Raw genomic sequence first — 22866 nt, 5'->3', positions numbered from 1 at the left:
AAGGCCCGCCATTTAGCAGTGGCAGGCCATTAGGAGCAGGAAGGAGTGGGCATCCCTCCTGCTGTCAACTAATTTACAGATAAGGGGGGGAGGGTCAGGGGGCATCCGGTGGCAGGAGGGAGTGGGTATCCCTCCTGCTGATTTTGTCTAGTCCTTTCTGTAGGTGTAAAAATCTTAAACCCAGCCCTGATGATCCTAAACTAAAACTAAACTAAACTAAACCTTGGGTTTATATACCGCACCATCTCCACGAATGCGGAGCTCAGCACGGTTTACAGGAAGAAGGATGAGAGAGGAACTACAGTGGAGATTAGATAAGCTTAATGTTCACAAACATAAGTTAAATTATCTGGAACTAAAATGCATGCGTATTTTGTTTTTCAATAGGAAAGTACATAGGAAACCTGGAAAATATTTCTTTTACTGAGAGTTTTCTCAACAGCAAAGACCATGGAGGATTCCTATTCTTTACACCCACATATCAGGATCTCAGTGAACTTTCTTTGCCAAATAGTCCTTTCATCTGTGGCACTCTCATCCAGAAGCTGGAAGTTCCATGGGCAAAGATTTTTCCTATTCGGCTAATGTTGAGATTGGGAGCAGAATATGGTGGTAAGCTGACCCCAGTTCAGAAAAACACATATACTCAACAATGATTTGCTTTAGAATTGTGTGGATTATAAACCCATCTTCAGTGAAATGCAGTGTCTTTTTTAGGGTTTCTTTTCAAAATATATTTGCTTTGCTGACCCAATTTATTCTCTTTGATGTCTAAGAGTGCTAATATGCAAGCAGTGGCGTAACGAGGGAAGCTTGCACCTCTCATCTCACCCCCCCCCAGCAATGGGCGTCTCTTAAATGCACCCCACAGTACCTCTTAAGTCTTCTGTTCTTCACCAACAGCAAGCAGGGTCTCTTACTCACTGCTTGCACCAGCTCGAGCCTTCCTTCTGATGTAACTTCCTTGTCCCGTGAACAGGAAGTTACATCAGAGAAAGGAGTTTGTGCTATTGCTGGCAAATAATAGAAGACTTAAGAGGTACCGGGAGGAGTGCATTTAAGAAACCCTCCCCCATCTCTGGGGGGGATGGGGGGTGTTGGAGAGATGCAAGCTCTGAGCCAATCAGGGACTTCCTTAGGAAGGAGCCTAAGGAAGTCCCTGATTGGCCTAAGGCTGGGGTAATACATGCAAAATATCTGTGCCATTGAAAAAATTTTTTTTTTTTTTTTAAACCAGGCTAACCAGTTACCGCCAAGTCTAGAGCAATCAGGTTTTACAGTTGGTAAAATCCGATTCTAAATAGCCAAGCAATGTTTGTGCTTTGCTATTTTGCATAGGGTTTTCTAATTTGCATGGCTTGGATCAGATCGTTAAATGGGCGATCGGGGGAAAAACACACCGTGGGCAGTTTTGTGCATCGGGGAATCCGATCGATCGCTAAACTGTAGCCCCTCCCAAGCAAGCACTCAGGTGACCTCACTAGCCTTGCTATTTAATTTGATTAACCGTTCTCCTTAACTGTATCCATGACATCTTGTTTGTCTGTCTTGCCTGTTTAGATTGTAAGCTCTTTCGAGCAGGGACTGTTTTCTTACTCTTTGTGACTCTATACAGCGCTGCGTGCATCTGGTAGTGCTATAGAAATAATTAATAGTAGTGGTAGTAAACTGGTCAAACTGGTTAAGCCACGATCGGGACATGATCGGTAAGTTTTGTGCATCCCCCAGCAAATCTGCTCACTTAATCAGTTAACAGACTGAATATCAGCGCTAACTAGTTAAGTGCTGGCTCTATTCCTAGACTGCTCTTAACCTAGCCGGCTAGGACTTTGGCAGTCAGAGGGGATATTCAGCAATACAGCTAATTAAGCACTGCTGAGTATTCAGGAATGGCCAGCTCAGCAGAGCTGTGCCTCTCCTGTCTAGTTAAACTTTCTTGTTTTCTGACACCTTCAACTGATTTCCCCCCACCATCCCACTTCCCACCACCTCTTTTACATGGGGCACCCGTGGGGATTGGCTTGGCAAGATAAACACATTTCTGGTTTTCTATTTTTTTCTATCTCTCAACTGCTACCTTTACTATTGAAATATGTAGCTCCCACCATTTCTACTTTCCTTTGTCTTCTCAAATCGATTACATGCTCCTTTCCTAAAACTACTACACTATTTCAACGCAATTGTAAACTGCACTGATGTTTTTGCCCAATGTAGTATATCAAAAATAAAAATAAACTTGGAAATTTTGAATATGGTCTGAAATGGGGCAGCTAAAATTTTATGCTAAGAAACGCAAGGTCATGCGTTTGTGCTGCAAAAACCCGAAGGAACGGTTCAAATTAGGGAGTGAAGAGCTTATGTGCATGACAGAAGAGCGGGACTTGGGTGTGAAAAGGTGACGGCGAAAGTTAGAAAGATGCTAGGTTGCAAAGGGAGAGGTATGGCTAGTAGGAAAAAGGAGGTATTGATGCCCTTGTATAAGACTTTGGTGAGACCTCATTTAGAATATTGTGTACAGTTCTGGAGGTCGCACCTTCAAAAAGAAATAAAAAGGATGGAGGAAGGCTACTAAAATGGTATGTGGTCTTCATCCTAAGGCGTATGGGGACAGACTTAAAGATCTCAATCTGTATACTTTAGAGGAAAGGCGGGAGAGGAGAGATATGATAGAGACGTTTAAATACCTATATAATGTAAATGCGCATGCGTTGAGTCTCTTTAATTTGAAAGGAAACTCTGCAATGAGAGGGCATAGGATGAAGTTAAGAGGTGATAGGTTCCGGAGTAATCTAAGGAAATACTTTTTTACAGAAAGGGTGGTAGATGCATGGAACAGTCTCCCAGAAGAGGTGGTGGAAATAGAGACTGTGTCTGAATTCAAAAGGGCCTGGGATAGGCACATGGGATCTCTTGGAGAGAGAAAGAGATAATGGTTACTGCGGATGGACAGACTAGATGGGCCATTTGGCTTTTATCTGCTATCATGCTTCTATGTTTAAATCACTAATGAATTGAAGTGATCTATTGTTTATTGTTAAATATTTTCTTACATTATTTATTAGTATGTACAGGAAGCAGAAGCTTTTTGCACTTGTACAATATATAAAATGTATTTCTAATATCTATTCTTTTGTTTCTTGCAAAGTGTACCCATCTCCTGTAACGAGCATTAGACATCGGAAGCCTCTCTTTGGTGAAATAGGACATACCATTATGAATTTATTAGCTGTAAGTGAAGGGATGTATTTATAATGTTACAGTTTTTTTTGCCATGAAACCCCCCCCCCCCCAAGAAGAACCAGGTTGGTGCATGAGGACCATCTATATCCTGGCCAAGGAGAAAGCCACACTGTTGTCCTTTACTCAGGACTTCCCTTGTCACATGTCACACAAATCTTGTAGCAGCATACTGAAACCCTGTGCAGTTTATACAGCCTCTCTCATTCTGTAACCACTTTTTGTACTTTTATGATGTGTTTAAATATGTATTTGTACCATATATACTTGAATATAAACCTATCTGAGTATAACATAACTTGAGATAAGTTTTACCCCCCCAAAAGGGAGGAAAACTGTTAACTCTAGTATAAACTGGGGGTGGGTGGGTGTTTATATTCAAGTATTCATGTATCCTGTCTCTCCGCAACAACTGACATTTCTTTCTGAATCTCCCACCCCCACAACAGGGCTGCTGTCCCTATTCTCCCACAATGTTGAATATCTCCCTTCTGACACTACTCTTGTGTGTCCCTGTCTCCTCCCCATCCCCCCCAGACCAGCAACTCTCCCTCTCTCTCCCCTCCCTCTTTCGGCCTCCCCTGGGGTCCCTTGACACTAACACCGCCACAGTAGCCAACATTTCCTGCCTCCCCCACCCCCCAATCATCCACAAATCAGCTCTTCACTTACTGGCATTTACTTCCCCAGCAGACGCTGACAAAAGTTTTGTGCTGACTGGGCATTGAGCATCTGCACATTCTGGGTGGGAGCTGACAAGACTTTTGAGCACTTGCAGATGCTCAAGGCCCCACACGGATTCAGTCAGCACATAACTTTGTTAGTGTCTGCTGGGGAAGCAAATGCCGGTAAGTGAAGAGCTGATTTGTGGATAATTGGGAGGTAGGGAATGCGGGAAATGTTGACGGTGGTGGCGGTGGCATCAGCAGAGAGAGGGGGGTTCAGAAAGAAATGTTGACTGCTGCAGGGGGTGGAGGTGATGGCGATGAGGATGGGGGCGGGGTTGAAGAAAAAAAAATGCTGGTTATCAGATGGCATGGAGAGATGAGAGGCTCAAATATAAACAGAGCCCCCCCCCCCCATTTTTGGCCCTTTTTTAAACCAAAAATATTGGTTTATATTCAAATTTCACTTTCAAATTTGGATATGTGAATTTTGAGCTTTGTGCCTGATGGCTTTTTAAATGTGCTTTACAGGACCTCAGAAATTTTCAGTACACCTTACCAACTGTAGATGGATTACTGATCCATATGGAAATGGGTAAAAGCTGTATAAAAATACCTGTACATCGGTACAGTGAGGTTAGTAATTTGGTAATATATTATACTGTTTTTCTTTACTTTTTTCTATAGCATAGTACTAATAATTTTTAGATAACTCAATCAGCAATTAAAACTTTGCTTTTACCTGTATAGTGTTTAAAGTTGTTGAAAGGTTAGCTGAGGGACATAGGGGCAGAGGGAGTAGAAGTTAGCTTCCATATAGCAATTTATATACACATCTGCCCAAAGTGGATAAAGTTGCTGCTGGGTAGATAGCATAGGCCATTTTGGTTTTGATTTACCATTTGTTATTGTGTTGACTTCCCTCCTGCTTACAGAAAGAGAAAGAAGAGTCTTGCCTCAATATGTAACAACTAGACACAGAAAGAAGGCAAGCGAGATGTCAAAATCCACTAAGCAGTTACTTTATTGTAATAGAAAGTCACAAAAATCTTTAAAAGTTCCAATAAGGATTCCGTGGATGCCTTCTTCAGGGGACAAATAACACGTAGGTCAGTGATCTCAAACTCAAATCCTTTGCAGGGCCACATTTTGGATTTGTAGGTACTTGGAGGGCCTCAGAAAAAATAGTTAATGTTTATTAAAGAAATGACAATTTTGCATGAGGTAAAACTCTTTATAGTTTATAAATCTTTCCTTTTGGCTAAGTCATAATAATAATATTGTAATTTTTAGCTAAAGAGACATATGATCAAGAAACTGTTTTATTTTATTTTTGTGATTATGATAAACATACCGAGGGCCTCAAAATAGTACCTGGTGGGCCGCATGTGGCCCCCGGGCCGCGGGTTTGAGACCACTGATGTAGGCTGTGTTATAAATGTGTGTCGTGGGCTCAAACAAGGCAAAATACACATCGACATTTTCGTAACAAATCACGCCAAAAATGCCTCTGAGGAAGGTATCCACGGGATCCTAGTCAGGACCTTTTTAAGATTTTGTGACTTTCTAATACAATAAAGTAACTGCTTGGTGGATTTTGACATCTCACTTGCCTCCTTTCTGTGTTTGGTTGTTTCACTGCTGCTTAGCCAACCCCTTCTCCCCTCTCCCAGTTTTGAAAGGACACGAATCAGGGCAGTTTCTGTGCTGTTTGTCTGAAGTGCATTTAAATCTCAAGAGGGTGTGTTGGGGGCATGTTTGGGCAGGATTAGGATGGACTTTTATGATTTGGATATTTTTCTGCAAAAAGGGAACAATGCATAAAACATACAGGGCAAATCTTGGACGTTTGGGGCTAGATTTGTTTCAATAATGAATATGTGCCAAAGAGGTGTCCAAACTGACTAGATGACCAATGAAGACATGGCCCCCTTTACTTCCCCAGTGGTCATTGACCCCCTTCCACCTCCCAAAGATGTGAATAAAACAGTACATACCAACCTGTATGACAGCTTCAGATGTTATAGCCAATCCTATCAGAGAGCAAGCAGGTCCCTGGAGTAGCCTAGCGGTCAGTGCAATGGAATACAGAGAAGAGGAAACAGGTACATATCCCACTCTAACTAGTACATTTGTGATAGAAATTTTGAGCTTTCTAGAAACCACCCAAAACCACCTCACCTGTACCAACAGGCATAAGGGCTGTACCAAAGGCATAAGGGCTATTGGGGTGGTATACAGTTGGGTAGAGTAGGTTTTTGGTAAGTTTTGGAGGGCTCACCATACAGTGTAAGGGAATTATGGTAAGTTGTATACTCAAGATTTTTTATGTGCCCCACTGTTCTATTGGGATGTCTGTGTGGCCAGTCTGCTGGCCTCTCCTACGTCCCAATAGCTGGTTTTAGTGTGGTTTTCACTTGGACTGTTTTTACCGAAAATGGTTCTGAAAGATTGACGCACTGAGGCCAAACACATCTAAGAAATGTCCATATTCAAAACAAAAGATGTTTTCCTGTTTTGAAAATTGTCATGTTTACTACTGGATTTTTGGACGTTTTCCTCAAAATGTCTAAACTCAAATTCAGACATCATATTGGAAAAATGCCCTTCGACATTTCTTTTTGGAAAAGGTCTTTAGTCTTTAATCATCTTAATACTGTGTGTTATTCCACTAAAACTCTGGAAACATCCTGGAGCAGTTAGCTGAGGCTATGACTGGGAATCTGTCTCTGTGCAACAGGGACACTGCTGATCAGGTTCTCTTGCCCATCAGCCAAAGCTCTGAAGGGAACCCTGCTCTGTGAATAGCGATGCAATGACTTGGATAAAAATGGGGGAAACTCCTCATTGATGGCATTGTAACCCAGTAGAGGCAGGTTCTGATTGCTCTAGAACAGTGTTTTTCAACCGCTGTTCCGCGGCACACTAGTGTGCCGCGAGATGTTGCCTGGTGTGCCGCAGGGCCGCCATCAGGGCAGTACTACCAGTCCTGCATTCAGGGGCCCGGAGCTGACAGGGGGCCCGAGGCAGGGGCGCCAGTAGCTCGCCAAGGCAAAGTGAATCGTTCACCCAGGACTCACTTTGTCTTGGTGATCTAATCTATCGAGCCGATAAGTCTTCTTCTCCCCGACGTCAATTCTGCAGTCGGAGAGGAAGTTCGGGCCAGCCAATCGCTGCCTGGCTGGGCGGAACTTCCTCTCCGATTGCAGAATTGACGTCAGGGAGAGCATGCGTCAGCGTCGGCTTGGGGCCTGTTATCCATTGGTGGGTCCTGTTCCCCGATGGCAGCGGCAGTGGCAGTTGCTTGGGGAAAGGCAGGGAGAAAGAAAGAAAGGGGGCAGGCAGGGAAACAGAAGGAAAGAAGAGAAACAGAAAAAAAGAAAGAAAGGTCAGGGAGAGAGGAAGAAAAAGTTGGGGAAGGGAATGAGGTGTGGAGGAGAGAAAGCATACAGGCTGATAGAAGGGAAGAAAGATTGGATGCACAGTCAGAAGAAGAAAGTGCAACCAGAAATCACCAGACAAGGTAGGAAAAATGATTTTATTTTAAATTTAGCAAAGTGGAGGCAATATTACCACAGTTTTCAAAGGAATTTGCCCAAATAACTTAATAGTTAACTGGGTAAATTCCCAGAGAAGAAAACTTCCCTTCACTTACTATGCACAGTTCTGAATTTATATCTGCTGTCTATATTTTACAATATGGTCACCTTTTACTAAACCGCAATAGTGGTTTTTAGCGCAGGGAGCCTATGAGCGTCAAGAGCAGCACTGGGCATTCAGCGCAGCTCCCTGCGCTAAAAACTGCTATTGTGGTTTAATAAAAAGGATGGAGGGTATATTTGTCTATTTTTGTATGCTATAAAAACCAAATACAGAGAGAGACAGAGCTGTTGACGAAGAGCTACGTGTGTGTCTTTCTTCGATTCCAGCCAGAATATCAGCTTTGTGTTCAGCCAAACAGGCCCAGGTTTCGCACTGAATAAAGTATTTTATAATTTTTCACTATTCTGTTTACTTAATATTTCATAATAAAGTAATTATAAAATACTTTCTTTGTGTTTATTTGATTCCTATTCAAGAGAATTACTTTATATATAGTCAATATAGGCACAGAGTTAAATTTTTTAACATTTTCTAATGGTGGTGTGCCTCGTGATTTTTTTCATGAAACAAGTGTGCCTTTGCCCAAAAAAGGTTGAAAAACACTGCTCTAGAAGCTCGAAGAATGAACTTCCAAGTGACAGGGGAAAAAAAAAGAACAGAGCTTACAAAAGGGAGATAGTGTTGCAGTAGAAAATGAATGGGGCTGGTCTCAGTGTGGCTGCACTTTTCAAGGCTGCATTGTTTGTTCGCCTGATGAGTCAAACATTGGTGAAACAAGGTCGCTTGTTGGGAAGATTGGAGAAGACATGACAGCATTGGAGCTCAAGTCGTCTTTTGTCAGCTAAGTCCTTGAACATACCTCCGGGTGACTTTGCCCTTTTCTAAACCGGAGTTGTTCTGTGAGGGAGTTTTTTTGCCAGTGAAAGTATTTAAATCTGACTCATTCAAATATACGATTATGTTTAATGTTTATAATCTTTTGTAAACCGTGTAGAACAGGGGTCTCAAAGTCCCTCCTTGAGGGCCGCAATCCAGTCAGGTTTTCAGGATTTCCCCAATGAATATGCATGAGATCTATGTGCATGAACTGCTTTCAATGCATATTCATTGGGGAAATCCTGAAAACCCGACTGGATTGCGGCCCTCAAGGAGGGACTTTGAGATCTCTGGTGTAGAACTTTTTGGTAACGCGATCTATAAGTATAATGTTATGTTAATTTGTACCTTTTGGTTCTATACTGCCACATTAGTCTGAGGCTTTTTCTCCCTCTTTTTGGGTGCATGCTGGGTTTGAAGAGGGGGATACCTCGGTGCCACGATCACAACACTTTGACTCATTATGTGAACATATTATATATTGTGCATCCTTGAATAATTTGTTAACACAGTAGAAAATGAATGCCATGCTGTCTGAGCCAGCCCTGCTTCCTCCATCTTACCTGTCTCCCAGAGCTGGCTTCTAGCAATCCAGCACAGATTTTTGCTGTTACTGCTAGTTAACAGTATCACAGTGATTAATTCAATACAAATGCAAGGTACAGAAATAATGAGAATGCATTTGCCTTTTTAGTTATAAATTAAGTCTGTCACGGTACTAGTTTATAACAGAATTGCCCCCTCATTCTGTAATCTAGTTTACAAAATTAGTGCATCTTTGGACATGCATTTGTGTGCATAGGTTATACAATAGTAGGAGTTACATGTGCAAATTAATTGCCCAATTAGGTGCAAATTGGCATTAATGAGCAATAACCAACAATTTTTTTTTTTTAAATAATTCTTTATTCATTTTCAAATTTTACATGAAGTGTACAAAATATTGAATTACAACTAATGAATACACAATATCACTTTTATATCTAATACATAATATTCTAAACATATTTTTATCCCCTCTCCCTCCCCCCACCCTTCAAGTACTTTCCAATCACCCCATACATATTGTATATCATATTATAACATGTTGTGTAAAAATTATTTTCACTACCCCCCTCCATGTGTGTCACAAAGAAGATATTGAAAAGAAGAAGAGAAATCCTACTATTCATTCACTACAATATTTTGTCAATGGCCCCCATATTTTTATAAATTTAGGATATATCCCTCTTTGTATTGCTATTGCTCTTTCCATTTTGAATATATGACAAATTGTATTCCACCAAAATGTATAATTAAGGTTACTATGATTCTTCCAGTTAAAATTGCATTTCAAAAACTTTTAATGTAGGGACAATGATACAGTAAATGATCCAACGTCCCAGGTTCCAGATTACAGTGCCAGCATTTATTGGACTTAGAACTATCTAATTTTTGCAAATGTGTAGGGGTCCAAAAAGCTCTATGTAATAAAAAGAACCAAGTTTGTCTCATAGATGCTGACACTGTACATCTCATTCTCCAAGACCAAATTAGTGGCCATTGAGATGCAGTAATTTGATGCTTAATCTCAATGCTCCAAATGTCTCTTAGACCATTTTTTGGTTTTTTATTCATATATCCAGATATTAATTTATACCACAAAGCGGCTTGATGCCCTAGGAAGTCTGCTTGAAAACATAAGAACTCTAAACTATATTGATTATTCAATGTTTTCCATTCAGGGAACCCAACCTGAATGGCCTGCTTCAATTGCAACCATTTAAAACTTTGTGTTTTACTAAGACCAAATCTATGTTGCAATTGTGAAAATTCCAGCAGTTTACCTTCTGAAATAACATCATTTAGAGATCGAATGCCTGCAATAATCCAGTTCTTCCAAAGGATTTGAGCTCCGCCAATTTTGATCTTGGAGTTTATCCATAGAGACTGATTAGTTGACTTGTTTATTGGGATAGGTGTTAATTTACTAATAAACCTCAACGTTTTCCAAGTATCCATTAATATCTTATTTTCTCTGTATCTTCTAGGCATGTTAATACTTGGAAGATGAACTAAATTTAGGGGAAACATAAGGCGCCATTCCAAATACAACCAATCTGGTGCATTATCTATAAGTTCTGGGAGGATCCAATACATACACTGACGTAGAATATAGGCTTGATGGTACCTATAAAAATTTGGAAAATTTACCCCTCCCTCCTTAATTGATTTTTGCAAAGTTACTAAAGCTATTCTAGGTATTTTACCAAGCCAAAGAAATTTCGTTAAAATGCTATTAAGCTTTTTATAAAAGGACCCCTGAAAATAAATAGGTATCATACTCATTTGGTAACAAACTACAGGCAACATCATCATTTTAATAGTTTGAACTCTCCCCCACCAAGAAATATGTAAAGGGTTCCATTGCTCACACAACTCCGTAACTTTTTTTAATACAAATTTTTCATTCTCTTTTACAGTATCTTCAATTGTATTTTTAACTTGAATGCCAAGATATTTAAATCCTTCTTCCTTCCATATGAACGGAAAATCTTCAAATAGTCCTTTTACACAATGAACATTTAAAGGTATAATTTCCGACTTACTCCAGTTAATTTTATAACCTGAAAATTTACCAAACATATCAATTAATTCTAATAGACATGATAAGGTAGACTGTGGATTTCTCAAATAAAGTAAAATATCATCCACATATGCCGAAACTTTATATTCCATATCAGAGTATGGAATACCCTGTATCCCCCCTGCTTGCTGTATTGCTAATAATAAGGGTTCTAATACAACATCAAATAACAAAGGAGATAAAGGACAACCTTGTCTAACTCCCCTTTGCAATTTAAAACCTTCAGATATCATATTATTAATACTTAATCTTGCAATCGGGAAGCTATACAATGTTTTTACCATTTGTATAAATCCAGAACCTATACCAAACCATTCTAAAGCTTGATACATAAAATTCCATTCTACTCTATCAAATGCTTTTTCTGCATCCAATGAAACTGTAAAAGCCGGTTCATCCATTTTTTTTTTATAAATTTAACATATGAAACAATAATCTAGAGTTATTAGAGGAGTGCCTTTTAGCAATAAAACCAGTCTGATGCGTGTCTATAATATGTGGGAGAGCTTTGGCTAATCTCAAAGCCAATATTTTCGCCAAAAGTTTGTTATCAACATTTATTAAAGATATGTAGTTCGAAACCAAAGTAGGATCTTTATTTGGCTTAGGCAAAACTATTACTACTGATTCAGCCATAGTACCTTTAATATTACTTTTTATAAGTTGTGTTTGATATAAATTTAGTAAAAATGGGGAAAGGACATTTTGAAATGTTTTATAAAATTCTACTGTATAACCATCACCACCTGGAGCGGATCCAACTCTAAGAGATCTCAATGCTGTTTCTAATTCTTTTAATGATATAGGTTCATCTAAACTCCGTTTTATATGATCAGGAACCTTAGGTCCATTAATTAAATCTAAAAAATTTTTACCATTTTTTTGCCTCTCCAAATAAGGCTCAGAAGAATACAGGTCCTTATAAAATTTTAGAAATTGTTTTAAAATTATATCTGTTTGATTTGTTATTATACCATTATCATCTTTTATCCCATTAATATTAGTTTTTCTTTTTTTTGCTTTAAGATAAGAACATAAGAACATAAGCAATGCCTCTGCTGGGTCAGACCTGAGGTCCATCGCGCCCAGCAGTCCGCTCACGTGGCGGCCCAACAGGTCCAGGACCTGTGTAGTAAACCTCTATCTATACCCTTCTATCCCCTTTTCCAGCAGGAAATTGTCCAATCCTTTCTTAAACCCCGAAACTGTTCCCTGCCCTATAACGTCCTCTGGAAGCGCGTTCCAGGTGTCGACCACACGTTGGGTAAAGAAGAACTTCCTAGCATTCGTTTTGAATCTGTCCCCTTTCAACTTTTCCGAATGCCCTCTTGTTTTTTTATTTTCTGAAAGTTTGAAGAATCTGTCCCTCTCTACTCTCTCTATGCCTTTCATGATCTTGTAAGTCTCTATCATATCCCCTCTAAGTCTCCTCTTCTCCAGGGAAAAGAGACCCAGGTTCTCCAATCTCTCAGCGTATGAAAGGTTTTCCATCCCCTTAATCAGTCGTGTCGCTCTCCTCTGAACTCTCTCGAGTAACGCCATATCCTTCTTAAGGTACGGCGACCAATACTGGACGCAGTACTCAAGATGCGGACGCACCATTGCCCGGTACAGCGGCAGGATAACTTCTTTCGTTCTGGTTGTAATACCCTTCTTGATTATACCTAGCATTCTATTCGCTCTCTTAGCAGCCGCTGCGCTAATAATCTTCCCGCCTTATTAGAATTTCCATAATACATTGTTTGCTTGGAAAACAAATCTCTTCTTATCATTTTTGAAGTTAATTCATTATATTTACCTTTTGCTTTCAAAAGAGCTTGCAAAACCTCATGTTCCCATTTACTTACCAATTTAGTTTCTAATATTTTAATTTCTTTTTCTAACTCTATATACTGCATTTTAATCTGTTTCCTAACAAAAGCTGAATATGATATAATATTACCTCTCATAGTTGCTTTAAATGCATCCCATACATTTTCATTAGATGTATCCTCCACTAAATTCATTTGAAAGAAATCATTAATTTGTGTTTTAAAATTTTCCAAAAATTTGTCATCCACCAGCAATGCATTATCAAATCTCCAAAGAGGTCTTCTATTCTCTAATTGATCTAATTGTAATTCTATCCATACTCCCGCATGATCCGAAATAATAATAGGATCTATGGAAGCTTTAATCACTTGTTGCACCTTATGTGATGAAATAAAAATATAATCTATTCTTGAAAATGATTTATGGACCTGTGAACAAAATGAAAATTCCTGATCATTAAAATGAAGAATACGCCATATATCCTTCAAATCACATGATTGAGCCAAATTATCTAAACCTAAAGATTTTATGCTTTTACCTGGTTTTTTATCCAATAATGGATCCATTACAGCATTAAAATCTCCAGCCACCACTAAATTAGAAGCAGCCAGTGGTAACAACATACTCTGCAACGTTTTAAAAAATTCTGATTGATTCGAATTAGGGGCATATATATTAAACAACGTCAGGGTATTATTTCCCATACTTATATCAATATGTATCCATCTTCCATGTGGATCTGAATTTACTACCTTAAAATTGGCCATACATTTTTTATTTATAAGAACTGCTACCCCTGCTTTTTTACCTGCTGCTGGAGCAAAAAAACATTCCTTCACCCACCCACCCTTTAGTTTCTGTGATTCCTTTATATTCAGATGAGTCTCCTGCAAACAATAAACATCCGCGTTTTGCTTTTTTAAAAATGCTAATACCTTTTTTCTTTTGATTACATGATTCAGGCCATTGACATTAATAGAAAATATCTTAAAAGACATTTTATATTTTAAACTTCTCATCATAATCTTCTTCCTTCCTTCCTTCATATTTAAGATCTAATAAATTTTTCTCAATGACACACATTTTTACCCCTGAAGTATCCAACCCCTTATTGATCTTTTCCTTAATCATTCTAGTAATACCTTTAAAACCCATCTTTTTCCCACCCTTCCCCCCCAATATAATGACTGCTTAAGGACACACATTGCAACAGCAACCCCAACATCCCCCTCTCCCCCAGGCAACCAATATTAATTAATATCCCCTTTATCATTTCTTAAGATAAACTAATTAATCTTCCACAGTGTATCTTAGTATATATCTCTCTTCTAAACATAAAATCTTTTTTTTTTTTTTACCATTTTAAAATAATTATATTCTCTATCGGTTATTTAACCTTTGATAACTTTAACCATATTTAATTCCTAACATTCCACTAATGTATCTTTATCTACTCACCATTCTTTAAATTATATTTCCCCAATATTTTAGTTTATACCACAAAATTCTATCATAAACATATATTTAATAAAGTAGTGTTATTTTTCCTATATCTCATACACTCTAATCCAGCAACCTTTATCATCCTTTTAATATCTAAAAATAAATATCCATATCTTCATATACTTTTTAAAAGTTGAATACAATTTTATAATTTTTATCATCTATTTATATATCAACATTTTTTTTTTCCATTCTGAAAAATGAAATTTTTAATTTTATAATTATTAAATTTTTTTTTTATACATTTTCTTCTTTTCCAATTAAAATCCAATCCTTTTGAAACTATAATATTACAAAATCAAACTTTACAATTAATCTTTTAGTTATCTCCTTCAATTATCAATAATTGCATATTATGTATCTTTCTTGTATATTTTTCATTTTTATTTCCTTTCGTTTACTTACATCTAAATGTCATAGATCATTTTTGTCTATGATTAGTCCATTCTACATTCTTCTTTTTGTTATCCTTTCATTCATTACTTTTCGTTTGTTAATTTATTAAATTAACTGATCTTTCATATTGTTTTCTTATCTATATCCTTCTTCCCTTTAGTCTCTTGACTGTCATTTGTCATTTTATTTAATATCCTTTTTTTTATCCATTCTGCTTTCTTCTTTTACCCATTTGTATTATTATCTGGTCCATTCTTCTCTTTTCTCCTTTTGTTAATTATTCAAGTTCTTTATTTCTTTCTGATCACTCTTTACTCCAGCCATCCAACCTTTACTCTTCTAAAGTTTAGTCTCGTGAGTTTCCAGTCCATCTTTCTTGACTATTACTTCTTTATATTTTTTTATTGTATTTTTCCTTTGTTCATTTTATTTCCTGTTCTTTATTTCATATTCTTCTTTCTTCAGTACTCCAAAGTCTCATAGTTTTATATTAAATTATTTGCACAATATCCATCAAAACCAGACTTGATATTTTCTGTTCATTTCAATATCCATTATGTTAAAATGACATAGGTTCTGATTTTGAAAGAAAGGTCTTTAGCTTTTCCGGATCTTCAAAATACAAAGATTTATCCCCAGAAGATACCCTCATTTTTGCTGGGTAATACAATCCATATTTATATCCTTTTTCCTTTAATTGAGGTCTCAAGTCAAGGAATTTCTTCCTTTTGTTTGCTGTGTTTTTAGCAAAATCAGGCAAAAACCATATTTTGGATCCTTTATAATTTAAATTTTTATCTTTCTTGGCAGCATTTAAAATTTCTATTGCTTGCTGATATCTTAACATTTTAAATATTAATGGTCTTGGTCTGCCTTGATTTTCCATATTTTTTAATGGGATCCTGTGCGCCCTTTCTATTTCTAAAGGCTGTTTAAAATCCAATTGCAGTATTTTAGGAATTAGATTTTCTAAAAACTGTATGGCATTTTTCCCTTCCAAATTTTCCTGCATTCCAAAAAGTTTTATATTCTTTCTTCTTCCTCGGTTTTCATAATCTTCCAGCTGATTTTTCAATTGAATCAGTTCCAAACTGTCATTTTTACATCTGTTTCCTTCACATTCTAAAACCTCCATTTTAGCTTCTAAGTCAGTTGTTCTTTTATTATTTATTTCCATTTGTCTGTGGATAATTAGTATTTCTTCCTTCATTTCAGCCATATTACTCACAGTCTCTTTAAGCATTTGTTTAATTTGTCTCAGTTCCTCCATAACTTCGGCTTTGCTCAGCACATCCGACTCTTCAGCAGGAAGCGAAACCTTACTCGGGGTAATTTGATCCTGCTTCTGCCTTTTCGCCGACACACCAGTTTCATTTTTGTTTTGTCGGGTGCTTGCCATGCTCCCTCTCTTCTTTTCGCTGTTTTACACCGAAATCGGCTTAAAGGGGAAAACTTTTTTTTGCCAACCGTTGCCAGGTTGAGAGGAGCGCCGCGATCACACGTCCATTTTGTGTGCGCCCTAAGCCACGCCCCCTCGCAATAACCAACAATTATTGGAATTAATGGGCACTAATTGATCTTAATTTGTTGTATGCACAAAACTGTAGTTAGGTGCTATTCAATAATGTTAGCAGCTAAATTATGTAGCATATAATTGTGAGAGGGGCATGAAGGTGGATGGGGTGTGCCATGCATTTAAGTGCTAAGCTTTTAGAATACTGTCAGTTACGCAGGTAACTGTTATGTTTAGGTGCAACCATTTACACCAGCCGTAGAGCAAGCATAACAGCTCGTGCCAAAAGTTATGCGCACAACTGCAGACCTGTGCTAGTATCCTCTAATGGCAATTAAGCTGCCGTTATAGAATTCAGGGGGCCAAATTCTATAAATGGCGCTCAAAATGGATACCGATAAAGTTTCTATAAGAACGCTAACTTTGGGCGCCCAACTTTCACCTACTGAAACCTGGTGTAAATGCCGGTGCCCGACTTGGGCACACTGACCCATTATTCTGTAGCAGCACTCGCAGCTTTATGGACTGCCCTGATGTGCCCACGCTCCTCCATATTCCCATAGCTACGCCCTTTTTGAGTTGCACGCTATGGGATTTGGGCACCAAGTGTTACAGAATAACATGCAGCCAGATGTGCAAGTAAATCTCAATTGGTGCCAGTGAATGTCAATGATTGGTTGTTGGCAGCCAATTACTGCTCATTAATGGCTCAGCAGCCAATTAAGTTGCACGTGCACCTCAGGATCGCCCCCAAATATGGATGCCTAACTTTAAGTGATTTATACAGAATTACCCCCCACTGTGTGCCTAGTGGCCTCATGTAATCAAAAAAAAAAAAGCAGGAAGGGATGGCAGGCAGAGTTGAAGCATTGATTGTGATGTTGTTATGATGAGGTTTCAAATCTGATTAATCATCCACAAAACTAAAATCATTAATAATCTATATCATTACTAATTTTGAAATGTAGTTCTAAATCGAAAGGGATTCATTTGCACCTCTAAAGTTTTGAATACTGATTTCTCCTACAAATGGATTTTTTGCCAAAAGATGGCACAATTGTCTCGCTGAAGAGATTCCATACCTGCAGGCTTTGAGGTGAAGGACATGTCCCAGTAATAAACATCCACTGCTAGGAAAGGGAAAGCAGTTCTATATTTTGCTCTGAGCTCAGAAAAGAAAACTTATATAAATAATTTTTTTTAAATTGAAAATAAAAGTGAGATTTGGGTAGAACAGATGTTTCATTGTGTCTATACAAAACTCTTACAGGTGGAATAACATAATTTTTTGTATTCTAGGTACTGAAACTAATTAACTCTTTCAATGAGCATGTGATAAGCATTGGAGCTAGCTTCAGTTTAGAAGCAGACTCTCACCTTGTCTGTGTGCAGAACGATGAGGGCCAGTACCAGACACAAGCAAACAGTGCTACAGACCAACCCCGTAAAGGTAAGTGGCTTATTCAGCCACTGTAGAGGCAGATTCACAGGAGTTCAGAAGTGAACCAAACATTTTGCAGGTAATTTTATAAAGTATTCCCACATGTATGTGGCCCACATATTCATGTAAAAGCCACCTTACAGAATAACAACTGGCATAAAGTACATGCAATGACATGATGGCATGTATTTTGCCAGTGGGTATACATGGAGAAAGGAGCAAGGCTGAGTAAGCTCATACTGAGGTACAGTAGACTGAAATACCTTGGTCTACGTGCATGTGTCTGTAAAGTATGCACCTTCATTTACACCAGTTCTTGAGCAGGTATGTGATTGCACCTACATTCCAGCATGTTCTCTGACACTTACTACTAGTATTTTATGACAGAGCAAAAGCCTACTTGTCTTTATTTGCAAAACTGTTTATTGGTCAAAAGCACAATCAAAAACCACCAGACAGAATAATACAGCATAGACCAAATTTTCAAAACCATAAAAACCTCCCTCACTCCCCACCCAAAAGAAATAAGAAAATAAATGAATATAAAGAAATAAAAGGCATGGAGCAGCAGAAGAGCAAATGTCACAAACAATACAAGAAAATAACTACTCAGTCAAATATTCAATACATGGCTACGAGCATACCCAGTCAAAGAGGCCCAAAAAGGCTCCCAAGTAAGTTGTAATTGATGGCCCTTAACGGAGTCCATCTCAGAAATGTCACAATGTTCCATCTTCAATTGATAAATCATCAAGGATGCCTACTACTACTGACCATGTCTTCCCACTCCTAGCCAAACTTCACTGGCTCCCAGTGATTTCCAGAATCCATTTCAAATGCTCCTGCCTGGCTTTTAAGATCATTCACTGCATCCTTCCTCCCTTAATCCCACTATCTTATAACTCCTTCAGTCCTGACTCTACCAGACCCGCCCAAAGGTATAAACTATCCTTCCCCTCTCTACATGGTATTCGCTATGCAGGCAAACTGGGAAAATCCCTTCTTTTCAGAATCACAGGTCTTTGGAACGACCTTACTACCCCGCTGCGGAACCTGGGCTCCCTCCAATTATTCCGCAAGCAACTGAAAACCTGGCTTTTCACTAAAATGTAATTCTATCCTCCCTTATTCTTCTCTTCTATATATAAACCTGTGTTTTCCTTCTCTTCCTATATTTTAAGTTCTTGTAAACCGTGCCGAGCTCCACATCCGTGGAGATGATGCGGTATATAAACTTAAGGTTTAGTTTAGTACTTGTCTTTATAAAATAGGTGTGTCTGTGGGCACTGCCCATGGCACTCTGTTATAGAATTACCCTCTTTGTATCTTGTAGTTAAGTCTTCTACAAGTAAGGCTTGGTGATGTCTTTATAGATATTTGCCAGAGCTTTAAAAAAAAAAAGCATTTCTGCATTCAGTAGCTTAAAGAGAGTTGAGATAGCACACATTTTCTTATGTGTACTCTATGAGTGTTGAATACTATTGAAATAAGATGTGGTAGTTATTGGGGTGGGGGGACATTATTGCATATCTGCAGTACACCCTTTTAAGCCTTTGTATAACAAGTTACTAAGCTACTACTCATACAATCCAAAATACACTGTAAACCCTAGTAATGAAATGCAAACAGCCAGAACAGTGAATAGTACTTTACATTTAGTTCTTTCTTTCATTTTTGGCAGTAGAGATGCCTAACTGTACTCCTCATTAAACATAGGTGGAGCTACAGTGCCTCATATTTTTCATATTCTGTTATCTAAACCAGTGTTTTTCAACCTTTTTTGGGCAAAGGCACACTTGTTTCATGAAAAAAATCACGAGGCACACCACCATTAGAAAATGTTAAAAAATTTAACTCTCTGCCTATATTGATTATATATAAAGTAATTCTCTTGAATAGGAATCAAATAAACACAAAGAAAGTATTTTATAATTACTTTATTATGAAATATTAAGTAAACAGAATAGTGAAAAATTATAAAATACTTTATTCAGTGCGAAACCTGAGCCTGTTTGGCTGAACACAAAGCTGATATTCTGGCTGGAATCGAAGAAAGACACACACGTAGCTCTTCGTCAACAGCTCTCAGTCTCTCTCTGTATTTGGTTTTTATAGCATACAAAAATAGACAAATATACCCTCCTCCATCCTTTTTATTAAACCACAATAGCAGTTTTTAGCGCAGGGAGCTGCGCTGAATGTCCAGCGCTGCTCTTGACGCTCATAGGCTCCCTGCGCTAAAAACCACTATTGCGGTTTAGTAAAAGGTGACCATATTGTAAAATATAGACAGCAGATATAAATTCAGAACTGTGCATAGTAAGTGAAGGGAAGTTTTCATCTCTGGGAATTTACCCAGTTAACTATTAAGTTATTTGGGCAAATTCCTTTGAAAACTGTGGTAATACTGCCTCCACTTTGCTAAATTTAAAATAAAATCATTTTTCCTACCTTGTCTGGTGATTTCTGGTTGCACTTTCTTCTTCTGACTGTGCATCAAATCTTTCTTCCCTTCTATCAGCCTGTATGCTTTCTCTCCTCCATACCTCATTCCCTCCCCCAACTTTTTCTTCCTCTCTCCCTGACCTTTCTTTCTTTCTTTCTTTTTTTCTGTTTCTCTTCTTTCCTTCTGTTTCCCTGCCTGCCCCCTTTCTTTCTTTCTCCCTGCCGTTCCCCAAGCCACTGCCACTGCCGCTGCCGCTGCCATCGGGGAACAGGACCCACCAATGGATAACAGGCCCCAAAGCCAACTCCGACGCATGCTCTCCCTGACGTCAATTCTGCAATCGGAGAGGAAGTTCCGCCCAGCCAGGCAGCGATTGTCTGGCCCGAACTTCCTCTCCGACTGCAGAATTGACGTCGGGGAGAAGAAGACTTATCGGCTCGATAGATTAGATCGCCAAGACAAAGTGAGTCCTGGGTGATCGACTCACTTTGCCTTGGCGAGCTACTGGCGCCCCTGCCTCGGGCCCCCTGTCAGCTCCGGGCCCGGCGGCCCTGCGGCACACCAGGCAACATCTCGCGGCACACTAGTGTGCCGCGGAACAGCGGTTGAAAAACACTGATCTAAACTACAGTTCAAAATGCAATAAAGCGGGAGGTGAAATATTGTAGACATTCAGTATAAAAGAACAATTATAAGAATAGCCGAACATAATTACAAACCAAAAAATATTCAGTGTATCCAGTCGTTAGTGGAAACTCCTTTTGCAGCAATAGCCAACAATAATTTAGGACAGAGTTTCTCAACTGATATGTCACAGACATCAGGGATGTGTGTCTTGGGACTAGCACTTAGAACAGCATTTTATTTTTGTAAGGGATATAGTACGAGAGGATGCTGAAAAGTTGTCAGCCCAACCAAGAAGAGAATGAGGTGGAGCCATGAAACTTGCAAGTTATTCCACATATTCACCCCTAAGTTCAACACACTTGGCACATTGTGTCTGAAGTTTCTGTAACCCTTCCAAAAAATACTCTGATGTCTGGTCACTGAAATACTCCTCTGCTGCGATTGCCTCCAAATCACTCAAACATTATCACCCTTTCAAACTCTCTCTAAGATTTGGAAACAGAAAATAGATGGAACAAGATCTGGTGAATAGGGTGGATGGTTCATGCACTGAAACATCCATCGTTTTGCCAGCCTTATGAGCAGGCACATTGTCTTGCAAAAAGAGAACTCCTTTCCACAGCTTTCCTCCCTTTTTCATCAATGGCTCCTTTAATCAGCACATCAAGTTACAGTGATATTTTGCATTAACTGTTTGGTCACTTGGAAGATATAATCAGTCATTACAACATCTTCCTGATCCCAAAACACTGTGGCCATGACCTTTCCTGTTGACTTTTAGGTCTTGAATTTCCAAGGCCTTGGAGAACCTGAGTGCCGCCATTGCATGGACTGTTTTTTGTCTCATAATGGTGTAACCATGTTTCATCAACAGTAACTAGTCGTTCCAAAATGTTGGCACAAGCTCGCTGAAAATACTGCAAAATCAACTTGGAAGTGACCACTCAGTGTTGTTTCTCATCAGCATTCAAATATGTGGGCACCCACTTGGCTGACAGCTTCTGCATACCCAGCTGCTCGTGGATTATACACCCAACACATTCCCTGGATATCTGTAGTGTATCAGCAATTGTTTTAGCTGATATTCGCTGATCTGCCAAAATCAGGTCATGGACATGGTCAACAATTTCAGGAGTTGACACCATTTAAGCCTCCCAGACCTTGCTGCATCTTTGATCTTGAAATCTTCATGCTGAAAGTTTGCACACCACTTCTTCACTGTGGAGTATGATGGGCATTTGTCATTCAATGTTTGCATCATACATTCATGGGTTTCCTCTGAAATTTTCTTCTGCAGGAATAGGAACTTCATGATGGCTCAGAGTTCCACACTTGAAAATTCCACACTTTTCGTTGCTATAGTTCAATGATCTGAAACAGTGTCAAAACATAGTATTACAATTCAGCAAATTGTTACTTTGCAAAATAAAATAACACTCTTTTCAGCTACAGTGGCAAAGTAATGCTCAGAATTAAGGAAGTTGGTTGGGCTGAGAACTTTTCAGCATCCCTCATATGTCTCTCTCTTCCTATCCCCCCTTTCTTCCCCTCCCCAGCCCCCTCCACCCCAGTCTGTCAAAATTCACTTTGCTGGCAGCAGCAGCCATCACACACTGCTTGGGCAATCCCAGAGCCTTTCCTCTACAGCATCCCATTCTTCTGACACAAGTTCTTGTTTACATGAGGGTGGAATGTGACACATAGAAGTTCTGGGTTGGCCCAGATGGTGTGTTAAGGCTGCCACTGCCCGCAAAGAAGTGAGGTTCGATAGTTCAGGGATGGGGAAAGTGAGGGGAGGATGAGAGATGTGTACTGGACCCAACGCAGGGCAGGTAGTTGAAGAGAGATAGAGAGACAAGATAAGTACCAGACCTAGAGGGGAAGGGGGACAGGAGATATGACAAAATACAGGTCAGGCCTGTATTTTGGCCTGATAATGGAAGAGAGTGGGGAGATGCCAGACTGTGTGGAGGGGCTGAGGAGAGGGGGAAATGTCAGACAATGGAGGGAGGAAGGGAGGAACTGGACTATGGAGGAAAGAGAGGGAAAGAGATGTTGGACGTATAGGAAATGTGGCCACACAGACCCCAGTGCTGTATTCCTTCCCAAGTTGTGTAGGTG

The 22866-nt window shown here is 39.0% G+C and overlaps 1 protein-coding gene across 3 annotated transcripts in view; it reads left to right on the top strand.

Moving 5' to 3' along the window:
- ZFYVE16 (zinc finger FYVE-type containing 16) overlaps positions 1-22866 on the top strand; it is a 173703-nt gene that overhangs the window by 130488 nt on the left and 20349 nt on the right. For all 3 annotated transcript variants that reach the window (XM_033926351.1, XM_033926269.1, XM_033926441.1), the window contains 4 exons: positions 388-612; positions 3146-3228; positions 4434-4538; positions 17531-17681. In XM_033926351.1, coding sequence (XP_033782242.1) covers positions 388-612; positions 3146-3228; positions 4434-4538; positions 17531-17681 — 564 coding nt within the window. The remainder of the gene's footprint in view (positions 1-387; positions 613-3145; positions 3229-4433; positions 4539-17530; positions 17682-22866) is intronic.

This window comes from Geotrypetes seraphini, chromosome 1 (genome assembly GCF_902459505.1).
Source record: "Geotrypetes seraphini chromosome 1, aGeoSer1.1, whole genome shotgun sequence".
NCBI lineage: Eukaryota > Metazoa > Chordata > Amphibia > Gymnophiona > Dermophiidae > Geotrypetes > Geotrypetes seraphini.
Note: the sequence above shows the minus strand (reverse complement) of the source record. Positions and strands in the feature narration are given on the sequence as shown.